General features: G+C 35.5%; 1 protein-coding gene across 1 annotated transcript in view; it reads left to right on the top strand.

The window, feature by feature from the left end:
• LOC311298908 (E3 ubiquitin-protein ligase SH3RF3-like) overlaps nucleotides 1-15,000 on the top strand; it is a 122,632-nt gene that overhangs the window by 72,916 nt on the left and 34,716 nt on the right. The window contains exons 2-3 of the mRNA XM_084422232.1: nucleotides 7,348-7,623; nucleotides 10,586-10,681. Of these exons, the coding sequence (XP_084278358.1) occupies nucleotides 7,348-7,623; nucleotides 10,586-10,681 (372 nt within the window). The remainder of the gene's footprint in view (nucleotides 1-7,347; nucleotides 7,624-10,585; nucleotides 10,682-15,000) is intronic.

The raw sequence follows: 15,000 nt of genomic DNA, 5'->3' as shown, positions 1-15,000 counted from the left end.
TCAGTGGTTTGGGAATAGCACGTAAAAGTCCTGCAGAAAGCGATGCATAAGGATGTAGTGGAACGACGAATTTGTTGACAACTTAGTGTTAACTAATAATTGTTATAAACTGGCACTACCAACAAAATATTAGTGCATTCCTGGAACTGGGCGTCGTTACACTCCATCCTTATGATCGCTTTCTGCAGGACTTTTACAGGCTTTTCCCAAACCACTGAAGTGACGTCGACGTCCGGGTTAGCGGTAGCATTAGCCGTCAGGCAAGTGTTATTTAAATAAACTCCTGATGTACTTACAAACTTTCCAATGCCTCGTTTTATGAGTACAGAACCTGTTTGTACTACTGTAGAAGTTTGGTGCCATTCTGGGCATTATTAGTGCGGTAATTTACCAGATACAGCCTTGGATCCATTAGCGCCTGCACTAAACCATCCGGCTGATATCTCTAAATAAGCTCTAACTTTAATAATGTTCAACCAAGGGAATAAAGGCTTCTGGGGGGTGTTTGGCTCGAGGTCATGGTGCAAAGGACCCTAGGCTGATTTTACTCTGAACCATCCCTTTAATGAGGGATGCACCGATATGAACATTTTGGTCCAATACCGATAATTCTTTATATTTGAAAGTCAAAGCCGATAAATCTAAATCCAAATTTGTATATAATTTGAGAGCCTGATTACAAAAACAAAAAGCCATGTCCCAAACACACAATTATAATGTTCTTATTATAATTTTATGTAGCCGATATGACTCTAGCCCATGTATTTTCCTTTTTTGAAGTGATTCCAATCATATTTCAAGCAATTCAAAACCATCATGTTGAACAGTGCGCATCTGAAGTGTCTCAGATGAAGGTAATAATCCATTATTTATCAGCCAACATTTTCTTATCGGGCTGATAACAAAAACATTAAAAATGAACATATATCGATACGGATACGGTGGCCGATATATCGTGCATCCCTAGTCTTAATGTTCTTATGACACTTTCTGACATGCAAACTCTGTGCGACTGCAGATCTGCATGCTGAAACGCAACTGTGTGCATTGATTATAAGATATTAATGCGCATCTGCATCAAACTCTGCTGTAATGAAGGTTTGACGATCACTCAGAAGCATTACACACACAGGTTATGGCTTCATTTCAGGCCTCTCTGCAGTTCTGGGTAATTTATTGCGATGCAGCATTGCAGGTTTACTTGTTATACAGCGTGCCTGAAGGGAGTTATGGAGGTTTATGTCTGTTGGTATTGTGTTTTGGATCAGTGTGTTTGGAGCGTCACGTGAGCTTTCAGTACGTGAGTTCTGGGATTCTTGTGTAGGCGCTAATCCAACAGAGAAAGAGAGAGAATGAGAGAGAGAGATATGAAGCTTACGACTCCAACGCTCGATTCATGCATCTCTGAAGGATTCTCTTCAGCTGAACACCACACACACACTCACACAGACGACACGCACTCAAACACACACTCGCACTCACTCACTCGCCCACCATCAGATACTCATACAAACACAGATCAGTGCACAGAGCTACACACACACACACACACACACACACACACACACACACACACACACACACACACACACACACACACAGTTACGTGTGCTGTACATGTCAGAACACTGACGTTCTCATAGAACATCTCAAATAAACACGTGCAATTTGAACACACAAATGTTTCAATTTGGTGTGTGAAACCTGGCAGGTCAACTCTAAATACTACGCAATTCAAGTACAATGATTTATTTTGATTTGTACATATGCAGTCAATGGCATTTATATGAATGCATTCTATACATTTACATATTTATTGTATAGCATTCCTGTTGCTCGAACAGTAGATCATGGCAATAGCAACTCCAATGTCAAGGGTTGGATTTCCAGAGAATATTATAATTATTTTGTTTATGCATTTGGCGGATGCTTTCACCCAACATGATTTACCTTGCATTCAAGCTATTAGTTTTTTCAGTTCATGTCAGTTCATGCATTTTCTGGAAATCAAACCCATGTCGTTGGCGTCCAAAGTGATGTGCAATTATATTTATATATATTTAAAGTCCCCCTGTAGTCAAAAAAGTCTTAAAACTCATCTTTGATCACCAAAATGACATATTTAAAAGTTTTTTTCCTTGAACAAAATTCCTTCATCCTTCAACTCTACACCTTTATAATATACACCTCATTTAGTATGCGTGGTTCTATGAATATGCAAATGAGCCCCGCCTCCACTCACTCGCTCAGCTCAGAGATCCACTGGTTGACGATCACACGTTGATCTGATTGGTTACAAGGTAGTTTGTGATGTCAGAAACACCAGCGATTTCAAAGCGTGTTTTTGAGACTGTCTTTGGTTCACTGCAGTTTTAAGGAGGAAATACTCAGCAATGGTGTCGACTTATGAATTTACACATGATTTATAAACACATAGACATATAAACAACATTAAAAATGCGCTTTTCACCACTGGGGGACTTTAAGAGAAAAAAACTCACATGGAACAATATCATATGACGTGAATGTGTGTGAGTTTCATCATCATATTCCCGTCTCACAGTCACTTGCACAGACAGAAGTTTCTCAGATGAGTTTTAACTCACTTTAACGGGTGTAACTGAACCTGTTTGCACACACACTGTCCTGTATTTAGTGTGTTTAAGTAGGCATGAGCCAAACTACAGATCCTCAGTCGCTGTACATGAGCAGATCAGATGTGTTTCCACAGACACACTGTTCAGTAAATGAGACCCGAGAGAGTCTGGGGGTCAGAGGTCAGGGAAATAAAAGCAACGTGATATTTTAATGCATCTGTGTTTTGTCTATTAGTTTAGAGTTTAAAGTCCCCCTGTGATGAAAATCGAGCTTTTAATGTTGTTTATATGTCTTTAATATGCTTTAAGACAAAGCATGTGTAAATTCATAAGTCGACACCATTGCTGAGTATTTCCTCCTTAAAACTGCAGTGAACCAAAGACAGTCTCAAACACACGCTTTGAAATCGCTGGTGTTTCTGACGTCACAAACTACCTTGTAACCAATCAGATCAACGTGTGATCGTCAACGAGTGGATCTCTGAGCTGAGTGAGTGAGTGGAGGCGGGGCTCATTTGCATATTCATAGAACCGCGCATACTAAATGAGGCAAGGGTGTCGAGTTACAGTCAAGATATTTTACCATTTATTCAAGGAAAAAACGCTTAAATATGTCTCACTGTTGATGAAAGATGAGTTTTAAGGGATAAAATGATTGACTACAGGGCGACTTTAAGACGCAGTACAGAGAACTGGTGTGATGGACAAATGTGTATTATGGGTATTGTGTTTTTTAATAACAGGAGCATGTTTTATAAGGCATCCTAGCCAGTTTGATGTGACTGGATTTATTTTTTCAACTAAAGTTGCAATGAAACGGAAGAAGCATCAGAACTTTTCTTCTGTAACAGAACAAATTAGGGGCGGGGCTTGGTTCAATGCATCAGCTGTTGATTGGATGTTGAGCTCTCAAGAGTGTATATGCAGATGAGCATGAGTTAGAAGGGGCGGAGCTTAAACGCACTAAATGATTGGAGGATCCTTCAAATGTCATCAGAGAGAGAGAAGATCCAGGTATGATAGTCTGATTAAACATTATGTGCTCAATAGACATCAGCAGGGTTTGAGACCATAGTCCAATGCAAACTGTATAAAATATCGAGGAGTTCCTCTGACATACAGTGTCGAAGCGCTTTTAGATCCCGTACATCGGTTTAAGTCAGAGGAAATCACAGTCACGAAGCCGCAACCCCGTTAAAACGCTTTCAAATAAGCTTGTAAATTGATTATGCTGAATGGAATAAGCTGCACTATTTATTTGATAGACTCCAGAGAGCCGGGAGCACATGTGCGGTTAATCCCGACTGGATGCGGCGTTCCCGGCGGCTTCAGGGAAGAAAAGCCCTCGGAGAGTTTGATTTCATTAAAAACTCAGTCTCGTTTGATGTTCATTCAGAGCTTTAATTCAGATGTAATTGTGTCTTTTCAGAAGTGATTAACGGCTTCTAATAAAATAAGTTAATCCACGCATTCAAACGCAGTTTAGGGTTTGTTTATGGTCACAATATTTAATTAGTCCACAGTTGTTCTTAAGTTAAATGACTGTACGACTGTAGATAAAACATGCAGTGCAGAAGCTGAGGTATGAACTGAAAAAATAATAGAATTAATAATAGCTAGTTTCAAAGAAATGCCAAGTAGGCTATACCTATGGAAGCTTGTTTCCAGCACAGAATAAAAAATATATAATTTATATCTCTCAATTCTGACTTTTTTCTTTATAACTTACTTTATAACTTACAAGTTTATATCTGACAATTCTGAGAAAAAAAGATATAAACTCACAACTTTAAAAGTTTTTTCATGTGTATTTTGAAGCAGAAAGACCTTTTCTTGTAAAACCCATTCCAATAATCTTTGTTTTCTTCACAACTTGTAAATGTCCAGTTTTACAGTGTGAAGATCATCTCATGTGAGTGTGTTCAACAGCTGTAGTTCAGTAGCTTCTCTTCTCAGTGTTTAAATCACTTCATTATGAGCTGCTTGTGTCATTTTACACAGATGATCTATTTTTACTCACATTCTGTGCTTGATTAAACCCCCTCAACATGAAAGATTCATTTTCTCCTCAATATTAATGTTTATTTGTTTAATGCGTTGCTGTTATAATCCATTCATTATCTATTAGACACTGATAACTAGTTTCCTATCAGAGGACTAGAGGACTAAACCATCACTAGAACAGAGTCTCAAGACTCTTTCTTCTAAAAAATCAGTCATAATCACTTGTTTGCTCAACCACTCCATTCATGCTCCCGCCTGACTGAACATGAATCATATTTAATATAAATATTACACTGATTAGCAGATGGCTTCATATTCTTCTATATCAAGAGCTCATAATTACACACAAGTGGCTCATGAGAGGTTTAGATCACTGTAATTGTTCTTTACAGCTGCTACAACTCACTGAAACAAGAAGACATGAACAATGCTGGAATTTCAGTTGAGCACGTTGTCGAAAAATATTAAAATGCGTAATATTTAATTGATTGATTTTACTACTACTCTTTCTAAAAAGTATAGCGGTGCACCAGTAGGTGGAGACAATGGTCTGTCTTTATGAGTGAATCATTTGTTCAAAACCTATGCTTTAATTAGAAACGAATCAAGTGATTGACTCATTGAATTATTCACTGAACCGATGGTGTACAATTTACATTATGATAAATACTTTGCTTGTTACATATGCATGCAACATTTCAGCCATAAATATATTATAAATGTTAGTTAGATTGTGTTCATTACCTGTCTAGCGATGTATGTTTATATTATATAGCAGGGAAGAATGTGATTTCGGATGCAGCCATAGTGAGAATCAGTGCTCTCTGGTGTTCATGGTGCATTGTGGGATTTTTGGGAAAGTTTCAGTGTTTCCGACTCCCTGATCAGTGCAACATAATGCATGCAATATATAATGCAAATGCACATCATATATAATGTAAAAGCAGATAATGAATATAATATACAGTATAATGTAAAATTGTAAATGCTCATAATGCACTTATAATGTAAATGCATATCATGTATAATGCAAATACTGTAATACATATAATATATAATGCAAATGCACATACTAATGCATATATAATCCAAATGCATATTAATATATAGTCCAAACGCATATAATATATAATACAAATGCACATACTAACGCATATATAATCCAAATGCATATAATGCATATTAATATGTAATCCAAACGCATATAATATATAATGTAAATGCACATAATGCATGTAATATATAATACAAATGCACATACTAATGCATATATAATACAAATGCATATTAATATATAGTCCAAACGCATATAATATATAATACAAATGCACATACTAACGCATATATAATCCAAATGTATATAATGCATATTAATATATAATCCAAACGCATATATAATGTAAATGCACATAATGCATGTAATATATAATGCAAATGCACATAAGTAACGCATGAACTGAGCTGATTGAGACGCACACAATGTGTTTTATGAGCGAGTCGAATCAGATGATTCACTCAAAACCAATGCATATTCAGAAAGGAATGAAGTGTCTGCTTTTATGAGTGAGTCATTAAACAATGAAACAGACTTTTATGAGCGAGTCGTTCATTCAAAACGAACGATTCTTTCAGAAGACTCGTAATGGTTCTGTGTTGGTTTCGTTTGGAACTATTCTGGTTGACGGAGCAAAAACAAAGTAACTGGAAATATTGTGCCTAAAAATGTAAGTTATGTTAACATTTTGTTTCTTGAACTGTTGAATGACAGCATTGTAAAACAGCTGTAATCACCTGCTGTACTGGGAATAATCATAAATGCAGGGGATGAAGGGAAAAGTCACATCATTACTTAGGCATTATGTGAAGCTCAGTTCCTCAAACTGTGGTAAAATCCCTGTAAAACGTGTGTTTGACTGTGTTCTGGAGATCTGGGAATTATCCAGCATAAACATGACTGATTTCCATTGTAAGCTCCTGGTTTTCTGAGCGTTGCGTCAGCTCTCTTCCACTCCAAAGGATCTTTCAGGGGTTTTAATGTTTATTTTTGATGGATAAATCCGTGTTTGAGTCTACAGCAAAGAGAATGTGTGAGGTTTGACTAATGAAGCACCATCATCTCTGAAACACGTTCAGCTTATTCATATCAATAATTCAGACTGAGTTGCGAACAGTAACCGTACGGTTGAGTCTCTGAGGAACAAAGCTTGACAGACTTTTAGCCAGTTTATTTTATTATCATTAATACTATTATATTTTTGTTTATATTTAGAATTTTATTTAATTTAAGTTAGTTTTATCATTTTTATCATTTTTTTTATTAAATATATCTATAGTTTTAATTAAGTTTTAGTTTTAGTTTATTTTAGTACTTCAAGTTAAACAAAATGAAAAATGTTTTTTTATAAAAACATATTTAGGGCCCTATGAAATCCGTTTTATTTGTTATCCAAATTAAAAATATTTTTTTTCCAAATTACGTTTTTTTTTTTTTTTTTTGGACTCCATTTTAATTGTTAAATTAGATTTTAGTAATCAAAAATCATGTCTAATTAATTGAAATCATGAAACTTATACAATTTAACAACAATTAAAAATGTTAACAAAAATTACATTTTTACATTTACAAAATTAAATTTTTGTAAATGTACAAAAACATTGTTTTTCTCGATCGCTGAAGGTCTTGAAGCTCCTGATCCATCAGTGCATCACGTTCCTGACCTCTTGTTCTCCTCATTTCCTCTTCCAGAACATTCCTCAGCTGCCGTGTGGAAAAGCGCTGTACAGTTACGAGGGCAAAGAACCGGGAGACCTGAAGTTCAGCAAAGGTGACATCATCATCCTGCGACGGAAGGTGGACGAGAACTGGTTCCACGGGGAGTTGAACGGGAGCCACGGGTTTCTGCCGGCGAGTTATATCCAGTGTATCCGCCCGCTGTCCCAGACGCCTCCGCAGGGAAAAGCTCTCTACGACTTCCAGGTCAAAGACAAAGACCAGGACAAAGACTGTCTGACCTTCAGTAAGGTACGGCGCTTGTGTGATCACATCACTGAGTCCAGTCATGGATGGGTTTATAATGAGTCTTACTGAAATAAGTCTCATCAAGCCTGCATTCATTTGATCAAAAATACAGTAAAAATTTTGAAATATTTTTACAATTTAAAATAGCTGTTTTCTATGTGAATATATAGTAAAGTGTAATGTATTCCTGTGATCAAAGCTCCAGTGATCCAGTCTTCAGTGTCACACGAATGCGTCATAATTCAAAGAGAAAACAAGACCAAAATACTGAGGAAGAGCATTATTTTTTGTAGTGTGAGACAGTGAGTGTGTGTGTGTGTGTGAGAGAGAGAGAGAGAGAGAGTGAGTGAGAGAGTGTATGTGTGTGTGAGTGAGTGAGTGTGAGTGAGTGAGAGAGTGTGAGTGAGTGAGTGAGAGAGTGTGAGTGTGAGTGAGTGAGTGAGTGAGAGAGTGTGAGTGAGTGAGTGTGAGTGAGTGAGTGAGAGAAGGTGTGTGTGAGTGAGAAAGTGTGAGTGAGTGTGAGTGAGTGAGAGAGTGTGAGTGAGTGAGAGAGAGAGTGTGAGTGAGTGAGTGTGAGTGAGTGAGTGAGAGAAGGTGTGTGTGAGTGAGAAAGTGTGAGTGAGTGTGAGTGAGTGAGTGAGTGTGAGAGAGAGAGTGTGAGTGAGTGAGTGAGAATGAGAGAGAGTGTGTGTGTGTGTATAAAATCCTCTGTGACAGATTGCTTATGCTCCACTATTGCAAGTCACTTTGGATAAAAGCCTCTGCTGAATTCATAAATAAATTTTTTTTTACTGTGAAATAAGATTTTAGCCATATCGCCTACCCGTATTCTGATCTCCATTGACTTGTATTGAATAGACAAAAGTTTTCCCGAAGCGTGTCCTCAGATGTTCCTCAGAAAGGAGAGGCACAGGTTTGGAACGGGGAATGGTGACAGAATGATGATATGTGGTGAACTTTCACTTCAAATGCCTGTAAGTGACATAAAAGCGTCGTCTTTTCCTCCTCCTTCTCTCTTCTGTATGTTCCTCACATCGACTGTCAGTCGCAGCTGCAGTGTGTGTGTGTGTGTGTGTGTGTGTGTGTGTGTGTGTGTGTGTTCTGTGGCTTCAGCATCTCGATGACAAACAGCCTCTGTACTCCAGGAGTCAGTCGAGACGGAAACGGAAAGATGTGTCCTGAAAACCAGACACACACACACACACATACACACACACACACATACACACACGCCTTTCACGAGAAGAAAGAAATCGGAAGATGAGCTGAGGGACTGATGAGGATCTGCATACTAAAACACTCATTAACACACACTTGATTGAGTCTCTGCGGTTTGAAACTTGATATGAATTGAATTAAATAAGTTCTTTATATAAGGTCAGTTGCTTTCGCCTCTGTGTGATACAGATACTAATAAAGCATTCATGTGTGTGATATTCAGATTTGTCATTTTCTGTCATTCGGTCATTGGTAGATTGATGGTTCAACTGTTTTAAAACTGAAATTAATCAACTTTTAGCTGAATCGAGGTGAATAATGACACTATTGTCGTCTGTAGAGCTGAAATTGAACTTTATGACTTAAGTCATAATTATTATGGCATCAAAAGTCAAACTTAAAACAAGTCATAATGACACAAAGTCCTAATTATGATTGTGCATGTCATAGTTATGACTTATGTCAATTATTTCATAGTATGTCATAATTTTTAAAACGTAAAAAGTCACAATTATGAAAAAGTCGAAGTTGTGACATTGTTCCCTCTGCTGAACACAGAAGATATTTTGAAGAATGTTGAAAACAGTTTTGGTTCCCATTGACTTTAAGTCCATAAATGAGGGTGTGATTTTCTGTTTGTGAACCTCTGATTTAACAGTAAATGCTGTCATAATCTCAACCTTTTATCTCATAAATGTCTTAGTATGTCACAACTGTGACTTTTTAATCTCATAATTAGGACTTAGTATGTCAATTTAAACTTCATCTCATAAATGGCTTACTATGGCATAATTTTTACTTTTTATACTCATAATTAGCACTTAGTATGTCATAATTTATACTTTTATCGCATTATTATGACATTTCACAATTTTGATTTTAATCTCAAAATTATGACTTATTTCATAATTAGTATTTAGTATCATAATTTTTACTTATCTTATAATTGGGACTTAGTATGTCATGATTTAAACTTTTTATCTCATAAATTACATATTAGATCATACATTTTAGTTTTTAATCTGATAATTATGACTTACTTGGTATGTCATAATTTTGATTTATTTCAATTATGACTCATGTCATAATTAGGACTTAATGTGTCATAATTTTGACTTATCGCATAATTAAAACAATGCATAATCTTGATTTTTTTTTATCTCATAATTAGTATTTAGTATGTCATAATTTTGACTTATCTCATAATTAGGAGGTAGTATGTCATCATTTTGACTTATCTCATAATTAGGAGGTAGTATGTCATAATTTAAACTTATAAATGACAGTATGTCAAAAGTATGTCATAGTCTCATAATTATGACATCATAATTAGGACTTAGTATGTCATAATTTTGACTTTTATCTCATGATTAGGACTCAGTATGTTATAATTAGGACTTTTTATGTCATAATTAAGATTTACCAAAACATGATTTTTTTCTTATGTTGTGGGAATGTTGCCATAGCAGTGAGATCATACTGATGCTATAACTAAAAGAGTGTATGAAATGCAGTGTTTGATTCTTCCCGTTGTGTAGGGCAGTTGTTGTGATGTGAGGCATGCTGGGAGATGATCTTCCCGTTCACATATTCTATTTCATTTCTCATTCTGTTGTAAATATGAAAATTAAACTTGACTTTATATAAGGATGTGATTCATCTGTGTGATTTATCTGTTCAACGCATTTCCACAATGCAAGAATGAACAGGGAATAAAGGTGTGTTTGCTGTGTTTCCTCTCTCGCAGGACGAGGTTCTGACCGTGATCCGGAGAGTGGACGATAACTGGGCAGAAGGCATGCTGGGAGATAAGATTGGGATTTTTCCTATCCTATACGTTGAGGTAAGTGTATTAAAGCCTGTCCTTTAAAGGGGTGGAATAATGCCCTTTTCACAAGATGTAAAATAAGTCTCTGATGTCCCCAGAGTGTGTGTGTGAAGTTTCAGCTCAAAATACCCCACAGATATTTTTATATATCATGTTAAAGTTGTCACTTTTTGAGGTCGAGCGAAAACACGCCGTTTTTGTGTCTGTCCCTTTAAATGCAAATGAGCTGCTGCTCCCGGCACAGGGGGCGGAGCTACAAGAGCTTGTGTGTGTCTGTGTTAGCAGCTCTGTCATGCAGACACACACTGAAAATTTCAAAAACGTTTAGCCTTTTATGTTCAAACCGGAGTTGGACAATGATGGAGAGACTCGAGAAGTGACAACATGTAGACAACATTTCTGAATGGTTAGTTGATGAATTTATGTAGCTGATGTGGAGTTAACTATCTTCTAAGTCATTGATTAGCATATTCTGTCATGATAGTCTATAAATGGCGTTCCCGGGGGCGGGGTTTATGTAAATTCTAGGGTTGGTGATGTCACTAACCCGGGAGGAATGTGGTGTAGTCTCTACCAGCCGTTTGTTGTAGTCCTTAAAAAGTGATTTCTTTAAAAGCAAATATCTCCCTTTGCTTTGAACTTTGAGCGTTGTAACTTTGCAGATGTTGTTTATGCTCAAACAGCAACATTACACACTAACTAAAGTTAGAAAAGTCAAATCATAATCAACCACCCCTTTAAATAGGCATCAGGACAAATGAAAGCTTTACGCCAGCTGGTTGAGTGTTTCAGGGTTAATACAACAAGCCACTTGTGCTGGACTGAGGCCGTGAGAAGCAGAGCGCTGGGTGTGACGAGTGATGCATTATGGGTAACGCGTGTCGATTTTGAGCCTGATTAGAGAGGAGAGAGTTTTGATTTCAGATGTCCTGATGTCCTTCAGCAGTTATTCATGAATTCAACACTTTATTTTGATAAACACGTTGTCTGTGTGATGCACATGAGAAATGAGAAAGGTCATAAAATCATGTGAACAATTTTTGCACAAATATCATGGCATGATTTTTTTCAGGCAGGATCATGATCTTATCGCGATTCTGAGCAGTGCAACCATACAATTTTCCTTATTTAAAAATACAGCCTTACAAGGGATCCAAACAAAAAGGAAAAAAGATTTCACTGTATTTTATTTCATTATAGCATATTTGTTTATTAAAATAAGAACAAAGATGAAAATTACATGCAGTAGGACAAATACAGTAAGAATGAACAGTGCTTTATTTTTTTCAGCTACAGTAGGTTGATTTAAACAAGCATTCATGTAAGAAAATGAATGATCAAATGTAAAAATGAAACATTATGTATATGTATTAAATAAAGCTGCTGAAGTTACTCAGTCAAGAGCAGTGAGAGAGTTTCTTTTAGTCTTTTGTTGTTTGATTAACATTTAAAAAAGCTTGAGTTTTTACTGATATTAAAATGCTTAAATCTGTAGGGCTGAAACTGAATTAGTTTGAAGTTTAATAATAATTATGGCATAAAAAGTCAAACTCACAACCAGTCATAATTATGCCAGAAAGTTATTTTTTATCTTATAATTATGACTTTGTGGACCCTATCGTACACCCGGTGCAATGCAGCGCCAGCGCGACGCAAGTGTGTTTTGCTAGTTTCAGCCCGACGCACTTTTCATTTTCACGTCCTGCGCCACGATGTTTAAATAGCAAATGCATTTGCGGCCATTTGTGCGCCCGTGTGCTGCTGGTCTGAGAACGAGTGTGTGTTCGGGCGCATTGTTGGAGAGTTACTATTTTGAGGAACACAAATACTGGTCTAAAGTCAATGGCGCAATATTTTTTTTGTTATTTAAAGAGTTATTTAAAGACACAGGGACGCACAGCAACACACAAACATGCCAAATATTAAAATTAAAAGGATTACAATGTAAAAGATTATTATTGTGTACATAAAGATATGGTGAATCCGGCTTGTCCCGTAGATGTTCTGCTTGCGCACTTTGACCTCGTGCACGAGCAGATCCGTTTGCGCTCTGGAGACGGCTTCGGTCTTTCCACTATCAAATACCGTCATGTAAATAGCGAATCCGCCACTGGCATTTAAAAGGAATGGGAGATGAGACTCTGATACGCACGTAAATCCCAAAACACAACCATTACTCATTATGAGAATAGGGACGACCCTTTTAGACCAGCGCCGGGAGCACCGACCATTTTTCCCGTCGTTAAACTAGCAAAAGTGGATTCGGACACGCCGTAAGTGAACTTGCGCGCTGCGCTTTAGACCATGTGCTTAGATCATTAAAATAGGGCCCTGTATGTCATAGTTATGACTTAGTATATTATAATTTCAACTGTCATAATTTTAAATCATTTTAAATCTAGTTGACTGCAGTATGTGAAGGAAAATTAAATAAAGTTATAAGACGACCAAGATTGAAGTGGAACAAAAAGAGAAATATGTTAACTTTTAACATAATAATTTTACAGCGTTACAGAAAATCATACGGCCCTATTTAATTATACACTACCATTCAGATGTCTGGGGTCAGTCGTTTTTTTGTTTTGTTTTGTTTTGTGTGTGTGTGTGAAAAAAATGAATACTTTTATTTATCAAGGACACATTAAATTGATAAAATGTGACAGTAAAGACATTTGAAATGTTACAAAAGATTCTATTTCAAATAAATGCTGTTCTTCTATTAATCAAAGAATCCTGAAAATTTAAATGTATCACAGTTTCCACAAAACCAGTTTGAAATATGTTTTCAACACTGATAATAATCATAAATGTTTCTTGAGCATCAAATCATCATATTAGAATGATTCCTGAAGGATCATGTGACACTATATATTCACATAGAAAACAGCTGATTTACATTGGAATAATATGTCACTATTTTTACTGAATTTTTTAATCAAATATGAAAAACATTACAAAAATCTTTCCGACCCCAAACTTTTGAACGGTAGTGTGTGTTTCGAATAAAATATATATTTTTTAAATGTATTAGGCTGACGCTGTAAATGCCACGAGCGAATGGTTGTTGTGATGTTCTCTGGCGATTACAGGCGAGAGTTAATCGTTTTCATTCCTCCTCAAACTCGTCGGCTGGATTCTCCTCATTTGGCTCCTGATTCGTGTGATTTCGGCTGATTGATTGGGATGTCTCCGAGCGCATGAACTCGATCCTTCTGCTCCCGTCATCACCAGATGAAAATGGGAAAATAAATGATGTTTGTCTTTCTTGAGTCCGTTGAGCTCAGTCTGTCCCTGTGAGCTCAGTCACGATCCCGCTTTAATGCTGGAAATGCCGGAATCGAGCTCTTGTTCTGATCCGAATGTAACTTCTCAGTGCTGTTCATGTGTTCACTGCAGGGAATGCTGGGATATGCACAACCATGGTGAATTACTTGAGCATCATGAATCAAAAGGAAAAATGCGTAAAATAAGAATATGAAGCCTATTTTTAAATAATAATCAACTTTTTTTCATTTTTGTGACAATTAAGTGCATTTATCCCTCAAAAAATTATATATACATTGAATATTTATATAGTTTTAATATTATTATTAAATATATTATTAATATATATGAATATAATAGGCCTGATGATATATTATTATATATCATTATTATGTAGATATTATATATATATATATATATATATATATATATATATATATATATATATATATATATATATATATATATATATATACAGTGCCCTCCACAATTAATGGCACCCCTGGTAAATATGATCAAAACTGGCTGTAAAAAAATTATCTGCATCGTTTATCCTTTTGATCTTTCATTCAAAATATTTGCAAAATTCTAACCTTTCATTTAAGTAAAAGAATTGAATGTGGGGAAAAATCACATTATGAAATAAATGTTTTTCTCCAAAACACGTTGGCCACAATTATTGGCACCCAATAGTGGCACACTGTGAAAATATATATTATTTTATATATAAAATTAAATATGTAATTATATATGTAATTATGTAATTATTTAGATTTTTAATATATATATATATATATATATATAGTTTTTAGATTATATTCATACCTATAGTCAAAATAATATATTAATAATATATTAATAATATTATTATTAATAATTACATATACTAATGTATATGTATAATGTAATGTGTATATATAACACATCATTATTATCTATCATTTTGTAATTAATATATATAAAAATAATATTACGTAATTATATATTATTATTATTATTAATAATATAATATTTTGACTATACATATATTGTTTTTATATTCACATATATATATCACACACCATACACAC

This window comes from Rutilus rutilus (assembly GCF_951802725.1).
Source record: "Rutilus rutilus genome assembly, chromosome: 10".
Taxonomy (NCBI): domain Eukaryota; kingdom Metazoa; phylum Chordata; class Actinopteri; order Cypriniformes; family Leuciscidae; genus Rutilus; species Rutilus rutilus.
The sequence above is the reverse complement of the archived record's forward strand: the minus strand, read 5'-3'. Positions and strand labels throughout refer to the sequence as shown.